Here is a 16,307-nt window from a genome sequence, read left to right on the forward strand (position 1 = left end):
CTAAAATTTATATGGAAAGGCAAAGGAACAGAAGAGCCAAAAAAAAAAATTTTTTTTTTTACCAGTTTTCAACAAGCATTCAAGTCTTTATTTCAGATAGCCATTTAAAAACACACACAGCTTCACGAATCTGCATGTCACCCCTGTGCAGTGGCCATGCTTATCTTCTCTGTATCATTCCAATTTTAGTATGTGTGCTGAGCCAAAGTGAGCATGAGCCAAAACAATTCTGACCAAAAATCATGTGAGAGCAATCACTCCAGATGATTTCAAGACTGATTATATGGCCACAGTAATAAAGACTATGTGTTATTGGTGGAACAACTGAGACAAATTAATGGAATAGAGAACTCAGGACCAGCCCACACAAGTATGGCCAACAGATCTGTGACAAAACTGCAAAAGAATGGAGGAAATACAGTATTTTCAAAATAATGGTGCTGAAATAATATCTACAGACAAAAAATTAAATCTTGACCTAAACCTCACACCTCATACAAAAATTAACTCAAAATACATCAGAAATTAAAACATAAACTATAAAACTTGTAAAATAAATAATATAGGAGAAAATCTTTAGGACCAAGGCCTTGGGAAAGACTCCTTCAACATTACACCAATACCATGAAAAGGCAGAGGGTGAGAGGGTGAGGGGAACCCAATTAAGTTGGAATTCACCAAAATCAAAAACTGTTAGGGCACCTGGGTGGCTCAGTCAGTTAAGAATTTAACTCTTGATTTCAGCTCAGGTCATGATCTCACAGGTCCGTGAGAATAAGCCCAGCATTGGGCTCTGCTAGGTTTATTCCACAAAGAGCCTGCTTGGGATTCTCTCTCTCCTTCTCTCTCTGCCCCTCCCCGGTTCAAACTCTCAAAATAAATGGATAAACATTAAAAAAAAAAAAAAAAAAAAAAAAGCTGTTGATCTATAAAAGACCCTGTTAAGAGGGTAAAAAGCAACAGAAAATATTGCAAACCACATATCTGACAAATGACCCATACCTACAAAAAGTTCTCTCAGAATTCAACGTTGAAAAAAAAATCCAAGTAGAAAGTAGCCAAAAGAAATGAAGAAACATTTTACCAAAGAAAAAAAAATGGATGAGAAAGAAACATATGAAAATATGTGCAATATCATTAGCCATTAGGGAAATGGAAAAAACCATGAGACACACTCTCATCAAAACAACTTAAAATAAAAAATAACAATACAAATATTTATGAGAATGTGAAGAAACTGGACCTCTCATAAACTGATGAGAATATAAAATGGTACAGCCATTCTGGAAAATAGTTTGGCCATTTCTTTTTTAAAAAATAAACAAACGTACCATTCAACCTAGCAATCACACTCCTGGGCATTTATCCCAAAGAAATGAAAACTTCTATCTGTATAAAAACTTGTACACATTGGTTCATAGCAGCTTTACTTGTAATAGCCAAAACCTGGAAATAATCAAAATGCCTTACAATGGGTGAATAGCTGCACAAACTGTGGTACATAAATACCATAGAATACGACTAAGTAACAAAAATGAACTGATATATGCAGCAACTTGAATGGATCTCAAGGAAGTTATGCTGAGTGAAAAAAATAAATAAATACCCAAAAGTCATAGCCTGTATGATTCCATCAAAATGACAAAATTATAGAAACAGAGAAGAGATTGGTGACTGTCAGGGCTTAGGGACTGGAGGGGAGGAGTGTCCATAGAAGGCTAGGCGTAAGTATAAAAGGACATCATGGGGGTGCCTGGGTGGTTCAGTCGGTTGAGCATCTGTAACTGCGGCTCAGGTCATGATCTCACTTTTGTGAGTTCAAGCCCCGCGTCAAGCTCTGTGCTGATGGCTCAGAGGCTAGAGCCTGCTTTGGATTCTGTGTCTCCCTCTCTCTCTGGCCCTCCCCTGCTTGCACTCTGTCTCTGTCTCTCAAAAAGTTAAACATTAAAAAAAACTTTTAAATGAAAAAAAAAAGGATAGCATGAAGGAGAACTTTCTGGTAATGAAACAGTTCTGTATCTTGACTGCAGCAGCAGTTACACAAATCTACATATGATAAAATGGTACAGAATCACACCCACACTATGCTAATATCAAATTCCTGGTTTTGATTGTCATACTTCAATATTTAAGATATAACCATTGGCAAAAACCTGGATGTAGAGTACATGGGGACCTCTCTGTACTATCTTTGCAACTTCATATTGCAATCTATAATTATTCCAAAATAAAAAGTTAAAAATAACTATCAGGTGATACACAAGAACTTCTAACAGATTCCTTAGAGGAAATAAAACACCTATCTATTAAATCTACTTAAAGAAAATAAGTTTGCTCTGTTATTTTTTTGGCTCAGGAAGAGAGACAGGTTTTGAAAACACCTCACTGATATTTTCAGTTGAGAAATGTCATTAATAGTGTAAAGTAAAAATTGCATTGCTTATATGAAGGCATTAAAAAGTTAAAAATCAGTGTTAAAATGTACTGAGATTCACTGCACATTGTCTTTAGAAATGAAACTGATTCCATAGTTAATTGTAACAAAATCTAAATCCATATAAATTTAATTCTAAAATCACATCTCTTCAAACTACTTTATATAGTAAAATGTTATTTTTGTTATGTTAAACATTTGCAATACCAATAAAGTGGAAGTAAAATGAGGCCACTTAAAGTGAATGAAATGATTCCTCAAAAAAAAAAAAAAAGTTATACAGTCCTAGGTGTTAGAGATATTCCAATATCAGTAAAAAATATACAAATACACACAGTCCACAACTAGCCAATATTTTAATATACAATTTAGCTGATATATAAAAAGTGCTTTCAAGATGTGTTACCACCTAAAATAATACATCATATAATTTTCAAAAATGGTTCTTTGACTTCTAACCTCTGCTCTTCTTTAGAATTACCTGTGAGGGGGAAAAAATGAAGATTCATATTATACACAAGGCAAATAAAACAGAATTCCTCAACAAAATGTTAAATCATCCTATGTGTATAATATGCAAGATTCTGAATTTGTAAAATACAATTTAGAAGGTGATTAGGGAATTTTTTGCCTTAAAATGGTCCTAGACTTCCCTAAAATAGTCTACTTCTCTCAAAAAATGTGAAACATGCAATTCTCAAAATTTAGTTTTATAGTCACTTCTGAATGTCAATTTCTTCAAACGTAAGCCAAAAGTACCCAGATTAATGGCTCCCAACTTGAGGTTTGTAGACAATTTAGTAATCCAGGGAGTTAAAGAATGTTCCAAAAGTCGAAAATCCTATTATAAATCAAGCATTTAACAACTATAAAGCAATACAAATCCACTGTAACACCAAATTTCTTACATTTGAGCTGGAATCATATTAATTTAGAGACCAAGACTAGTCATCTTATGCTAAAAAGCTCATTAGATAGACAATTTTCAAAATATATAGCCCATGAGAAAATAAAATTAGATCTCTAGCTGTAAAAGACAGGAAGTATTAGACCAAAATATATCCAAAAATTTTTTTAAATAATTTACCTACTTATAGGTAAGTACACCTATAATTAATAAAAACAAACTATAAATTTTAAATGTGCACGTACACTCTTCAAGCCCTTAAGCTTTGCTTTTCACCTGTAGAAAAAGACTTATATTCACTTTAATAGTCTAGAAACTTATTGGAATATAAGATAATTGAAAGCCCATAAAAAAGTATCAGGGCATGTACATTTCTAAGCTTCCACAGACGCCACCAAGTAGGTTTATATCCCAGGCCAGTAACTTCTCTGGTTCTACACGTTAGTACCACAAAAGAAAGTACAACATACTCAAATTTACAAAATGCTGAGTATATTATACACTCAAATCTTTAAAATGCTAAGTTAAATAGAGTTCAACAAGTTTCTTTACTGCTGCATCTCATAAGCTTTTATAACTTTACATAAATACAGTTACATAAAGATAACACTGTGGGGAAACTGGATAAAAGGTACATGGGAACTCTATTATTTTTGCATCTGTGAGTCTATAATAATTTCAAAATAAAAAAACATTAAACAAGTCTACCAAGAGGTAGACTGTCAAAAATAAGTCTTTCTCCCACATCATCCCCCAGTCAATCATGGTTGTCAATTTCTTGCGTAGTATTACAGAAACAACCTTTATATAAAATATTGTGACTATTCAAAGAGATATAGTATGTCATCTAAATTTATCTGACCCCCAAAGCATTTTATGATGGGGCATCTACTAACATCAAATGAAAATAGTGATCTTGGGATATATTTGGGAAAAAACTACCCTAGGCATCATACTCTTACATTGTATAGAAATGCCAGTAAGACACAATCCTCTCTGTTTATATTAGTGATTTGATTCATAAGTCATTTGAATGCCAAAGTTAGAAAAACAAATAATTAGGAAAATTTTAAGTGATCATGAAGTTCTCATAAATTTCGAGGTGATAAACCCTGTCAACTATATACAGCCTACTATTAAATCATACAGATTAGCAGCCAAACATTTATCTTCCCCTAAGTAATGATAAAGTAGTGGCCACGAATCTTTCCATCAGAAATCCACAATATAAACATATAGAAAAAGAAAATCTAACTCCATAATGAAAACCCATTAACATAAAAAGCCAAACATCCCTCTGCAGTAGGCAGCTGCCTAGGCTGCCATGTACCTAGGCAAGTGTCACACCACTAGAAGTGGTGGCATAACCAGTTGGCATTCTGGGCCTGGTTCATGCCAACTCTGTTGTTAACTATACCGGGATGCCAGCATAATCGGAAAAAAAAAAAAAAAAAAAAAAAAAGCCAAGCATCAACTCAGTCAACAAAGCTGAATAAGGAATCCAAATCAGACAGAAGGGATACACTAGAGGATATTTTTTAAGTTAATTCTTGCTCAAGTAAAGCAAGTCAGATTTTACCTTTGCTGCAGCCTGTACATGCTCCTTTTTAATGACTCCACACTTATTCTCAAAAGCACTCATTCTGGACTCTTCTGCTAAACGCTGAACAAACAGTAAACAATTCAGGTGCACCTTGAAAGAGAAAATTCAAAAGGGCTTTTAAACTCAAACACTGATACTCTGAAATAATGGTTTTTAAAAATAAGATTCCAAAATTTAATGCTGTAATATTTACTAGTATAAGTTAATTCACTAACACAAAATTCAATTTAATATAAGTCCAACTTAAATTCAACACAAAAGAGACTTAGTCATTGCAATACATGAAACAAGGCTATATAAGGCTGACCAAAGGCCAGAGATGATACCATTTATTGTAAAGCATAATTACAAAGTTTATGTAGGACTCTATTAAGTAGCAAATATTCTTCCTTCCAGTTCCAAATAAATTTGAATTGATAATGGAATTTCCCAAAAATTTAAAATCAAAAGGTATCAACAATTATATTTAAAGCTAATCATCTCTCATGCTATAACCCAAGGGCTTAAGATATTTTAATCAGATATTTAATTTGAAATATCTATTCAAAAACATGTTAGAGGCACCTGGGTAGCTCAATTGGTTAAGAGTCCAACTCTTATTTCAGCTTAGTTCATGAGTTCAAGCCCCACATCCAGCTCTGCACTGACAGCATGGAACCTGCTTGGGATTCTGTCTCCCTCTCTCTCTGCCCCTCCCCTACTTGTTCTCTACCTCTCTCTCTCAAAAACAAGTAAACATTTTTTTAAAAGGTTAATAATTGAAATATTAAAAGTTTACTGAAAAGTATATATATAAAGGTCAAGTTACTTGTCATCCAACATATCAAAATAATCATATCTACTACTACTAATCTTTAAGGCTCTTTTTAAGACATTAAAATAGATAACATAAGCAGATAAATATTAATCATTTAGGTACAGCTAGATAATATCTTTAATATATTGGTCATTTATATAATATTATATGCTCTTTGCAGTAGAACAATACTCATCTAATATTTACTATCTTGTGTACTGCACACAACCACTCCTCCACAGTTCACTAAACATTAAATAACTAGATAATGTGGTGTTTTAAATTTAAATATTATACAGAAATCTTTAGTAGCTGGTTTTAGATGTTTAAGAATGTGTTAGTGATATTTGGAAAAAATAGAGGAGATTGGGAATTTAAATTTAATGAGATAAAGAACCTATGGAAAGAGAGAAAGAGATAGTCCTTTGGTACTTTTTTTTGATGTGCTGTCTTAATTCTCACAAGAACTCTAGGGTAAAGCACCCAATTCTGATTCTTTACGTAATGCCCTGTCATTCAGTTCTTTTTTAAACTTCTAATGATAGCCCATTTCCTTCTGCAGCAAAAACATTCCATAATACGGCACAATTTCCTGTTAATCTAGATTTCCTACTTCTAAAGATATAATAGCTTCCAGATATGCCCAGGATAAATTCCTTAATACTAACCCCATTTGACTAGGCTTTTCCAGTTTCATCTCTCACCATTCTCAGCTCACAGTTCTATAGTAAGTCTTTTGAACTTCTTTTGGTATTCAAATACAACCTTGCCTACCGGCATCCTACTAGTTTGTAGACTTCTCTGAAAAGTCCAACTACCCCCAATATGTAAGGTTATGCACCCTGAACTTCTCACAACTGTACACACTACATACATTATGCAGCAATTTCTCACCTGTCTTCCTCAATGTACTATATAAGGGGAAGAATTAGGTCTAATTTCCCCAACATTGTATCCTCAGTGATCTTTAGCCATTTACACACACACACACACACACACACACACACACACACACACACACAGTAGTCAACAATTAGATCTGTCCATCTCTCCACAAATTAGGCAAAAAAATTTTTTTAGTCAATCTGCAATGAACCACACCCTGTTTTGGAGAACTGATGGGTGTCAGAGAGAAGGGGAATGGGGGGATTGGAAAATGGGTGAAGAAGTATAGGAGATACAGGCTTCCAGTTATGGAATGAATAAGTCACTGGAATAAGTCACTGGAATGAACAAGTCATGGGAATAAAAGGTACAGCTCAAGAAATATAGTCAATGTATTGTAACAGCGTTGTATGGTGACAGATGGTAGCTACATCTGTGGTGAGCAGAGCATACACACTTGTTGAATCACTATGTTGTGCATCAACTATACTTCACTTTTGAAAAAATGAAAAGGCAAAAAACAAAAATTCCCAAACTGCTTTGAGATTTAGTTCACCCTATTAACCTATGTGGAAAGACCTGCCTTATAAACATGAGCCACAGGTACTGAGACAAATTAATATTACTTTTTTTAACGTCACAGAATTTTTTTTTAAAGCAACCTAATCCTCTGTCATAAAACAGTTAACTGAGTGGTGCCACTCAAATGCACTAAGGTTTAAATTAAAATGGTCCTAACAAAAACAAATTTTAAGGTATCCCACAAGGCACTCAAACTTCAAAATGACCATTCTATCAAAAATTTACTTGGGAAAAAAAAAGTCAGTTTGCTTGAAAGATAAAGCGAAAGATAATTTACAAAGAAATATCCATTCCTTTACAGTGTCAATTGGCCAAAAGACTGGGCCAGCCTGATTTCCTCCTCCCTTCATCATAGCACTTTTCAATTTTACACAAACCATAAGCATCCAGATATTTGCACAGCATTACTAGTGAGAAATCTGAAAAACAACGAATCCATGAGAAAGCTGAACAATTTATTCAGATTAATAGATGTACTCACCAGTACTGGACATGGGGATATACAATCAAGTCATAAATTAAAACAACAAAAAGCCAGTGCAGAAGAACTATGAAATAACACAAAGACTTTATGAGTAAAATGTTATAAATAATAATCAACCCACATTAATTACCATGCATTCCCAACACTAGTTGTATACTCATAATACTCAAAGTATTATACCAAAGAGTAGGAATACAAAAAGTTCCCAATTCAAAGTCCCCATCCAATGAGAGAACCAAACCTATACAAAATTAAAGACAAACATGTGTCCATAGATGATACAGAAAGATAAAGTTGGTCCTAAGATTAAGGAGGACTCAGGAAGTGGCTGGCATTTGAACTAGATTTTGAAACTGGGAGTTTACCAAGTAGAGTGAGGACATCTTCAGGTAGAAGAAATACTATATACAAAAGACAACCTTACAAAAGACAACAATACTATATACAAAAGACAAACCTATATACAAAGTAGATTGGTTTTGAGGCTCCTGGCTGTGCTCAGTTGGTGGAGTGTGCAACTCTTGATCTTGGGGTTGTAAATTTGAGCTCCACGTTGAATGTAGAGATTATTTAAAAATAAATTCTTTTAAAAAAAAGTGGATTAGTTTTCTTTTAAAGATAACGGGAGACAAAAAGGATATGTATGGTTCCTTATTCTCAAGAAGATGCATACCACACTGGGAGTCAAAACTGACATATGAAACTTAGAGAAGAGTGCCAGAGTCTCAATAGCTAAACTGTAATCACTACTATCAAAGTTCAGAAAAAACAGATCAAAACTGACCACCATAATTGTAGAAAAGTTTATGGATGACGGGGGACACTTGCTGGATAAGATTACAAAGTGTCAAAAGCAAGCAGAAAACCATAAGCAAAGAAACCAAGGTGATGGATGGCATATACAAGACAGTGAAGGAGAACCAACACAAGCCAAAGACAAGCATACAACCTAGGAACAGATGCCAACAGAAGCCTCCTTTCCTCTACCACTGCAACTGCTTGACATTTCCCTTGTCTCCTACAGCACCTGGATCCCAATCCACAATAGAGCCCACCTGTCCATGGATCACTTTGAGGCAGGCAGCTCAGGGAGGGATATGGGAGGACTCTACTTGAGAAATTTCTGCCAAATAATCTGCTCCAGTTTGTAATCTCATAGATATTCTGGAGCAGGTACATTTCCTCCCCCTCCAATTAGAAACCCAGCACCAATGAAAACTCCAGAATAAATTCCTAAAAATGTTCTTCAGATCACTTTATTTAATCCAGCTCATTATGCTATTTTGCCATTGGGGGAGAGGGGCATTCAAAATTGTATACATAAGATGACTCTTGAAAAACATAGATTTTTTTTTAATACAGTACTGTAAATGCATTTTCTCTTATGACTTTCTTAACATTTTCTTTTCTCTATCTTACTTTATTGTAAGCATACAGTATGTAATACATATACAAAAAATGTGTTAATCAACTGTTTTATGTTACCAGTAAGGCTCTGGTCAACAAGAGACTATTAGTAGTTAAGTTCTTGCAGAGTCAAAGTTATACATGGATTTTCAACTTTGGGGGGGTGGAAGGGGTCATTCAAGGGTCAACTGTATTGTCTTTTCTTACAGGGTCTTGAAAGGGATAAAAAAGAAGGGCAGGAGATATCAGAAGGGCTACTTTTCCCAGAAGAAAAAAAAAAAAAAGCTATTTTGGCTTCAGAAACCAAATAATGGAAAAGTGAAGACAATTCTATAGTACTCTAGCAAATACAGAAACGCTGCACTTGCAGGCAACAGATGGGAAGGCAGTTAGTGAATTCGGGAAGGCTACAGAGAAGAGTTGAAAACACCCAAGGTAGCTTAAGAACAGATAGATGACGCATTCTGAAGACATTCTCCAAGCCATATATCCTGGCTACCCACAATTCTTTACCTTGACTTCCTGGAAATTAGGTGCCCACTTACAATGGCTCCTTTACTCAAAAAGCTCGTGACAAAAGGGAGGAAGTGCCTCTTTTGGTTTAAACCTAGGGAAAGAGTGTTTATTCTGCTAGAAAACAATATGCTCCAGGCATACAACATAAAAACTCTCAATTTATTTCAAGATAGAAATATTACACAGTGGTTTTGGTTATGGTGAGCATTATGCTGCAGGATTATGAGTAAGATAAACAAGTTTTACTGGTTTGCCTTGAAAACTCAACTAACAGGTGCTCTATTTGTCTAGGAAAATAAATTCACAGTTGAAAGCACACTGCTTACAAGTAAACTTAGATCAGTGTTCTTTAATAAGTAAGCTAAAGTAGAGGAAATAGGGAAATATGTTTGGTTAACTAAGTAAAAATGGGGGTAAGGGAGAAAGGCAAGGAAGGAGGTACACATTTAAAAGCCATGTCAGTAATACCCTTTACGAGAGATAAATATAACCCAGCCTGAATTCCAGATTTTTTTTTTAACTGTATCTTTCATACCTTTCTCAAGTACACTTAAACGCAGTACCAGACTGTGCTCTGGAAAAGTGATATGTAAAAGCCAAAAGCAGAAATTAACGTTAGTTTTCGTAAGATGATGTGGCTAATAGCCTCCCGTAAAAAAGGTCCGGATATTTATATTTCAGCGGGCCCCGGGACAACTAAGCGTCATACGAACTGACCAGCCAAACCGGAGCAAACCTGCCCTAGTCATTGCTGGAAACGCCTTAAACGGAGGCCTGAAAGAGCTGGGGTGGCGAAATAAAACCTGGGGTTTATTTCCTTTACCTTTCCTTGCCCCACTCCCACCCAAAAAAGGGACAGAATCTCACCAGTAAGTCGCCACTTGTCTCTAGACAAAGGTGAGGCTTCTGTCGCTTGAAGACGCGCTTAAGAAAGCCCCGGGGAGCCTTCCGTTTTATCTTCTTTCTCTGGGAGACTGTGGTCGAGGGCGCCATTCTCTCCCTCAGGCACTAGCCGCCTTCGCTACCAAGATCCTCCTGGCACCGCACTGAAATTCACACCCGAACGGACAGCAGGAAGCACCCAGCCGCTGGGACACTCCTTCAGGCCCGATACCCCAGCCCGAACGTTTGAATCCGCCGCCAAAGGAGTGCGCCCGGCGCTCAGTAGTGACGTAGGCTTGGCGCAAGCCCCGCCCCCGGAGGCGCCAGGGTAGAAAACACCCTCCTCGGCGGGGGCCCAGGGATGTCATTAAAGGGCCAGGCTTCCGTTCTTCGATTTTTGTGTAATATCAGCGCTTTAGAACTATTTCTCCTGTGTTTCACAGAAGTGTTGAGAAATTATGGAAAATGATTGTATGCCAAGGCAATTACACTTACTGAACCTAATACCAGCGGACTGAGAAGTAGATGAATAAATGTTTGTGATGTTTTATCAGGATTCCTGAAGAAACAATGCTTTCCTAACAAGACATGATTTTCTGATTATTAATGCCTAACAATTTACACATTTACATAATTTCATTTGATCTTACTTGAGGTCTTTTATGACCCTAGCTTTTCTTTACAAATGCTGCTCCTTTTCATTTTAAGGCCCCTGCACTTAACCTTGCAATAAATTCAGGTGTAGTTTAAGTGCTACCTCATTGAAATCCTTGGTATTTCTCCCAATTAACTTTTTTATCTTCTGTGCTACAGGACACTAGTCCCTAAACTTTATTGTGCATCAGTGAAGCACCACTCTCAGGGGTTCTGATTCAATAGATCTGGATGGGACTTGAGAATTTGCATTTCTAACTAATCAGGCCATGTTGGCACTGCTAGTCTGAGGACCACACTGAGAACACTGTGATTTTCATTGTAATTACCTCTAATACTATACCTGTAGTAATTATTGTGATTTCCGTATCCACACAGTTGATCGTTCCACTATCTGGCCTCCCATTTCCAAGGCCTTCTCTCTATCGATGATGCTATCTTTCACCCTATCATCCAGTCACACTTACAGTCATACATTAGGCCATGTCATCACCAAATACTATACCTTTCCATATTCACAATTCAGTTGTCTCACTCTTCAACCTCATCTATCTTTTCAACTCATTCCTGCCAGTATCCCAACTCCAACAATTCTTAGACGACACTGGGATAGTAGTCCTCTTTCTTTCTATTCCTACCAGACCCCAAACCCTACTCTTCTCCTTATCCTCCCTCCTACAGTCCATTGTGCATTATTATAATATTCCCTTACACTTTGCCTTAGCTCTGTAGCCATTCTTTTTCCCTTTATACTCACCTGACAAACCTCCATCCCTGTTTAAATTACAATCTCAATCTATTCTGTGCTTGCATCTGTGAATTGATACTGGCTTAATTAAAATACACAAGACAGGTCTGTGTTGGGTCTTAATTTAAATTCATGACCATTCAAGTGGGTTTTAAGTATTTCTGGGAGTCTTTTGCTCTTTCTGAAGTCTTTTCATTCACCCATTCTTTTCCTCAAACCTTCCTTCACTCCTATCCCATCCTCACCCTCAGTTGATAACATTGCTTCACTCACAAAACAGAACCATCCCATAGAGACTTTCCACATAATCCCACCACCATATCTATCCATCAGTCTCCACTTTCTCCCACTGATGAACCATCTATGACCACTCCATTTGGGCCCTAGATCCCTGTCCTCTCCCTTTCTTAAGGACATTCTCTGGCAATTCTCCCTTCTTCTACTTCATGAATTTTCCTTCTTTGTTGATTTTTTTTTCCATCTGTACACACACATTCTGTAATATCTCTAGCCTTTTAATATCCCTTTTTAGATCCTATTTTTAGCTACTGTCCTTTCACAGAAAAACTAGAAAGCATTGGCTACATTTGATGTCTCCAGTTCCCTTTCCTCCATTCTCTCTTGAAGCCACTGCAAGTCGAAGTTTTATACCCATCTCTGTAGCAAATTTGTTTTGGTCAACATAATTAATAACACTTTAAAATTCAATGGTCAATTCTGAAACTTCAGTTTATTTGACAAACAAGGAGTATTTGTTGGGTTTTATGATTCTTTCTTCCAGGAAACATTTTCTTTAATTTGATGCTATTCTCTTTTGGTTTTCCTCCTACCTCATGGCCCTTCATTCTCCATTTCTGGTTTCTCCTTGTGTACTTTGTCTCAAAATACTGAAGCACAGGGCTCAGTCCTTAAATTTCTCTATCTACACTCTCCCTATGTGATCTTATCCAGTATTTTTACTTTAAATACCAAATTTACATCTCCAGCTAATTCTGTTTCCCAGACATGTATATCCAATTCTCCACCAGACTGGAATTTTAGTCATCTTAATTTAACATACCCAAAATTAGCTCTTGATATGCCCCTATATTCCAAATATCCTTACACTAACTTACCTATCACAGCTGATGACACTTTCATTTTTCCAATTACTAAAGCCAAAATCTTGGAATCATCCTTAGCTCCTCTCTTTCTCTCACCCAACATTCAATCTTTCATCAAATTTCATGAGCTCTATTTGCAATATCTGATAACTTTTGGCCAAGTCACCATGATCTATCACTTGGATTATTGCAACACCCTCCTGACTGTGTCTCAGGCTGCTGTTTTCCTTAACAGAAGAGCCAGATTTAACTCAGATTATGTTATTCTTTTCAAACCCCTTCCATTTCCATCAAAATAAAAGTTTCTACAATGACTTAAGAGGTCTTACCTGCCTTTCAAGTATAAATACACTTACAAATGCACAACTAACTCTGACTTTACTTACCACAATTAAGCAACTCAAGCTTCTCTAACTGTATTAGCATTCTTGATAGCCTTCAGGCACACCTGAAATCCATCAAATATACCAAACACTCCTCCATCAAGTATTTGCATTTACTATTCCCTCTGCCAACGATACTTTTTCCTCATTTATCTGCAGAAGTGTCTCCATCACTTCCTTCAAGAGTCTGCTCTGACAAGTATCAGAGACACCTCCTATTTAAAATAGAAACTCCAGGGGTGCCTGGGTGTCTCAGTCGGTTGAGCATCCAACTCTTGATTTTGGCTTAGGCCATGATCCCAGGGTCTTGGGATCAGGCTTCACGTTGGGTTCCAAACTAAGCATATAGCCTACTTAAGATTGTCTCTCTCTCCCTCTGCCCCTCTCTCCTGTGTGTGCATGCTCTTGCGCTTTCTCTCTCACACACGTGTGTGCGCTCAAATAAAAAAAAAAATAGAACCCCCCCACATGTAAACACATAAAAACCTAGACACACCCATACACATATGCACAGACACAAATCCAACAGTGTGCAAAAGCTGACTTATCCTCCCAGAACTTTGTTCAATGACATTATGTTGGTAGCCAAAAGTATTTACACCGTGGGAATTGGCAAATGCACAAATCAGGGTTTTGGGTTTTCTTTTTTTAGTTTTTGTTTTTCTGGAATGGAAGTTGTTAAACGTTTACCAACATAACACTGCACATATCCCTGCTGATCTAAATATACTAACACTGTGGTTTATTTTTGTCAACAGCACTTTCCACTATCTAATATTTGCTTCTGTATATAGAAAAATGTTATAGTAGCTTTATTTATGATAGAAATAATTGGAGACAGTTAGTATTCATAAAGAGAGGAATGGAAATGTCTATTGTCATATGTATTAGTTTCCTAGCATTACTGTAACAAATTACCACAAATTTAATGCTTCAAACAATACAACTTTCCATCTTTCAGTACTGCAGGTCAGAAGTCCTAAAATCAGTGTCAGAGTGCTTTCTTCTTTCAGGAGGCTCTAGGGGAGGGTCTGTTTCTTTGCCTTTTCTAACTTGCAGAGGCCATTTCTGTTCTGCCCAAGGTCCCTTCCTCCACCTTTAAAGCACATCACTCTACCTTCTGTTTTGATAAGCACATCTTTTTCAGACTCTAATCTGCCTGACTCCTTCTAAGAACCCTTGTTATCACAATTGGTCTACCCAGATAATCCTGGATAATCTTCTCATCTCAAGATCCTTAACTATGATCACATCTGTAAAGTCTCTTTTGCCAAGTAAGGTAACATTTTCAGATTCTGGAGATTAGGACATAGATATCTTTAGAGGTGGCATTATTCTGCCTACTATGTGATCTCTTCCTGGACTTGATTCTACAGAACTGTTCAACAGAACTTTCTTCAGTGACAGATATGGTCTATATCTGCTCTGTCCAACACAATAGCAATATGTGGCTATTGAGCATTTGAAATACGGCTACTATGATTAACAATATTAATTTTATTTAAATATAATTTACATTTACATTTACTAGCCATATGTCACTAGTAGCTACCATTTTGGACAGTGCAGTTAGAGCAAACTAACAAGTAATTTTCTGTGACACTTTGGTAGGTGAGTGGAAGCCAAGAAACAGGATTCAAAAAGGACTTTCAATTTATCTGCATTTTTCATACTTTCTACAACAAAAACACTTTGTTATTAAATTTTTACACATTTTAAGAATATTGAAGTAGAGTATAAGGGTAATAATTTATGTATTTATCCCTGTAATGAAACATAGGGCTCAATTAATTAGATAGGTTTCAATTAATTAGAACTCTAGCCCATACAGCTAGAATCTTCCCCCAAAACTGAAAATGTCTTGAGTGATGACAGCCCTAAGTCCAAATTCAGGGAAAGTAAAAGGGAATCTAGATAGAAAGACCAAGATCTGGACAGGAGTAGCATTGACGCCAGAATGCTATACATCACCTTCTTTATCCCAACCAGTCCTTCTAATGTAAACTTTGCCTTCATTTGAAAACCACAGACCTCTTTGACACTGCTGTTTACTTTGATGTTTACAATAATAAAATTTGTTTGAAGAAAATTATTTAGAGATCCCCCACCATGCTACTCTAAGGCATTGGTGTATATGAAAAACAATTAAAAATTTTGAGAATTTTTGCCTTTTTTTGATGATGACAACTGTTGATGTCTGCTAAGGTCATTTTTAAATAGGGATGCATTTTTTTTTTCAGAATCTACCCTAAGAAAATTATCCTAAATATAAAATCCATTTTATGCACAGAGATTTTAAAAATATTTTTTAAAACATGTTTGATGTGTATACATTTGGGCACATCCATCCAGCTGTGGCCATATTAGAAATGACATTTATGAAAGATTTAAGCCTAAAAGAAGGTGATTTTATTTTATTTTTTTTTAATGTTCATATATTTTTGAGAGAGAGAGAGAGAGAGAGAGAGAGACAGAGCCCGAGTGGGGGAGGGGCAGAGAGGGAGGGAGACACAGAATCCAAAGCAGGCTCCGGGCTCTGAGCTGTCAGCACAGAGCCCAACGTGGGGCTTGAACTCACGAGCTGTGAGACCATGACCTGAGTCGAAGTCAGACGCTTAACTGACTGAGCCACCCAGGTACCCCCAAGAAAGTGATTTTAATGGCAAGTGGGAGAAAAATACCTGTATACCAAGTTAAAAATAATATGACTCCAAGAATATTGAAAACACGTACATACACACACACACACACACACACACACACACATACACACACTACATTGGGAAGAAATATACCAAAAATGAACTTAGTTTTACATAATGGGAATATAGATAATATTTTTTATTATTTTAAATGTCCAATTTTCTACAATAAACTTAAAAAAAGAAATGAGATATTTCATATTTTAGCTAATTGATTTTAT

General features: G+C 36.2%; 1 protein-coding gene and 1 non-coding gene across 2 annotated transcripts; both read right to left on the reverse strand.

Annotated features, from left to right (window-relative positions):
- Positions 1–106: 106 nt before the first annotated feature.
- Positions 107–215, reverse strand: LOC124529463 (U6 spliceosomal RNA). Its single transcript, XR_006966359.1, has one exon. It is a non-coding gene; the product is annotated as a U6 spliceosomal RNA (small nuclear RNA).
- Positions 216–2,776: 2,561 nt separating this feature from the next.
- On the reverse strand, positions 2,777–10,743 carry CENPW (centromere protein W). Its single transcript, XM_047102624.1, has 3 exons — positions 10,482–10,743; positions 4,921–5,034; positions 2,777–2,915 (listed from the first exon to the last, which is right to left on the reverse strand). Exons 1-3 carry the CDS (start codon positions 10,605–10,607, stop codon positions 2,889–2,891), a joined length of 267 nt encoding a protein of 88 aa, XP_046958580.1. The 5' UTR covers positions 10,608–10,743; the 3' UTR covers positions 2,777–2,888.
- Positions 10,744–16,307: the final 5,564 nt, after the last annotated feature.

This window comes from Lynx rufus, unplaced genomic scaffold (genome assembly GCF_022079265.1).
Source record: "Lynx rufus isolate CCGP_SWC_20201006 ecotype Redwood Valley unplaced genomic scaffold, mLynRuf1.p SCAF_6, whole genome shotgun sequence".
NCBI lineage: Eukaryota > Metazoa > Chordata > Mammalia > Carnivora > Felidae > Lynx > Lynx rufus.

What these genes read in the sequence shown, in the direction of transcription:
- CENPW (XM_047102624.1), bottom strand. Translation starts at nt 10,607, where the DNA reads ATGGCGCCCTCGACCACAGTCTCCCAGAGAAAGAAGATAAAACGGAAG. An exon ending in AGACAAGTGGCGACTTACTG is followed by an intron (nt 5,035 to 10,481) that starts GTGAGATTCTGT and finishes TTCTCTTTCAAG; the next exon opens with GTGCACCTGAATTGTTTACT. An exon ending in ATGTACAGGCTGCAGCAAAG is followed by an intron (nt 2,916 to 4,920) that starts GTAAAATCTGAC and finishes TCCCCCTCACAG; the next exon opens with GTAATTCTAAAGAAGAGCAG.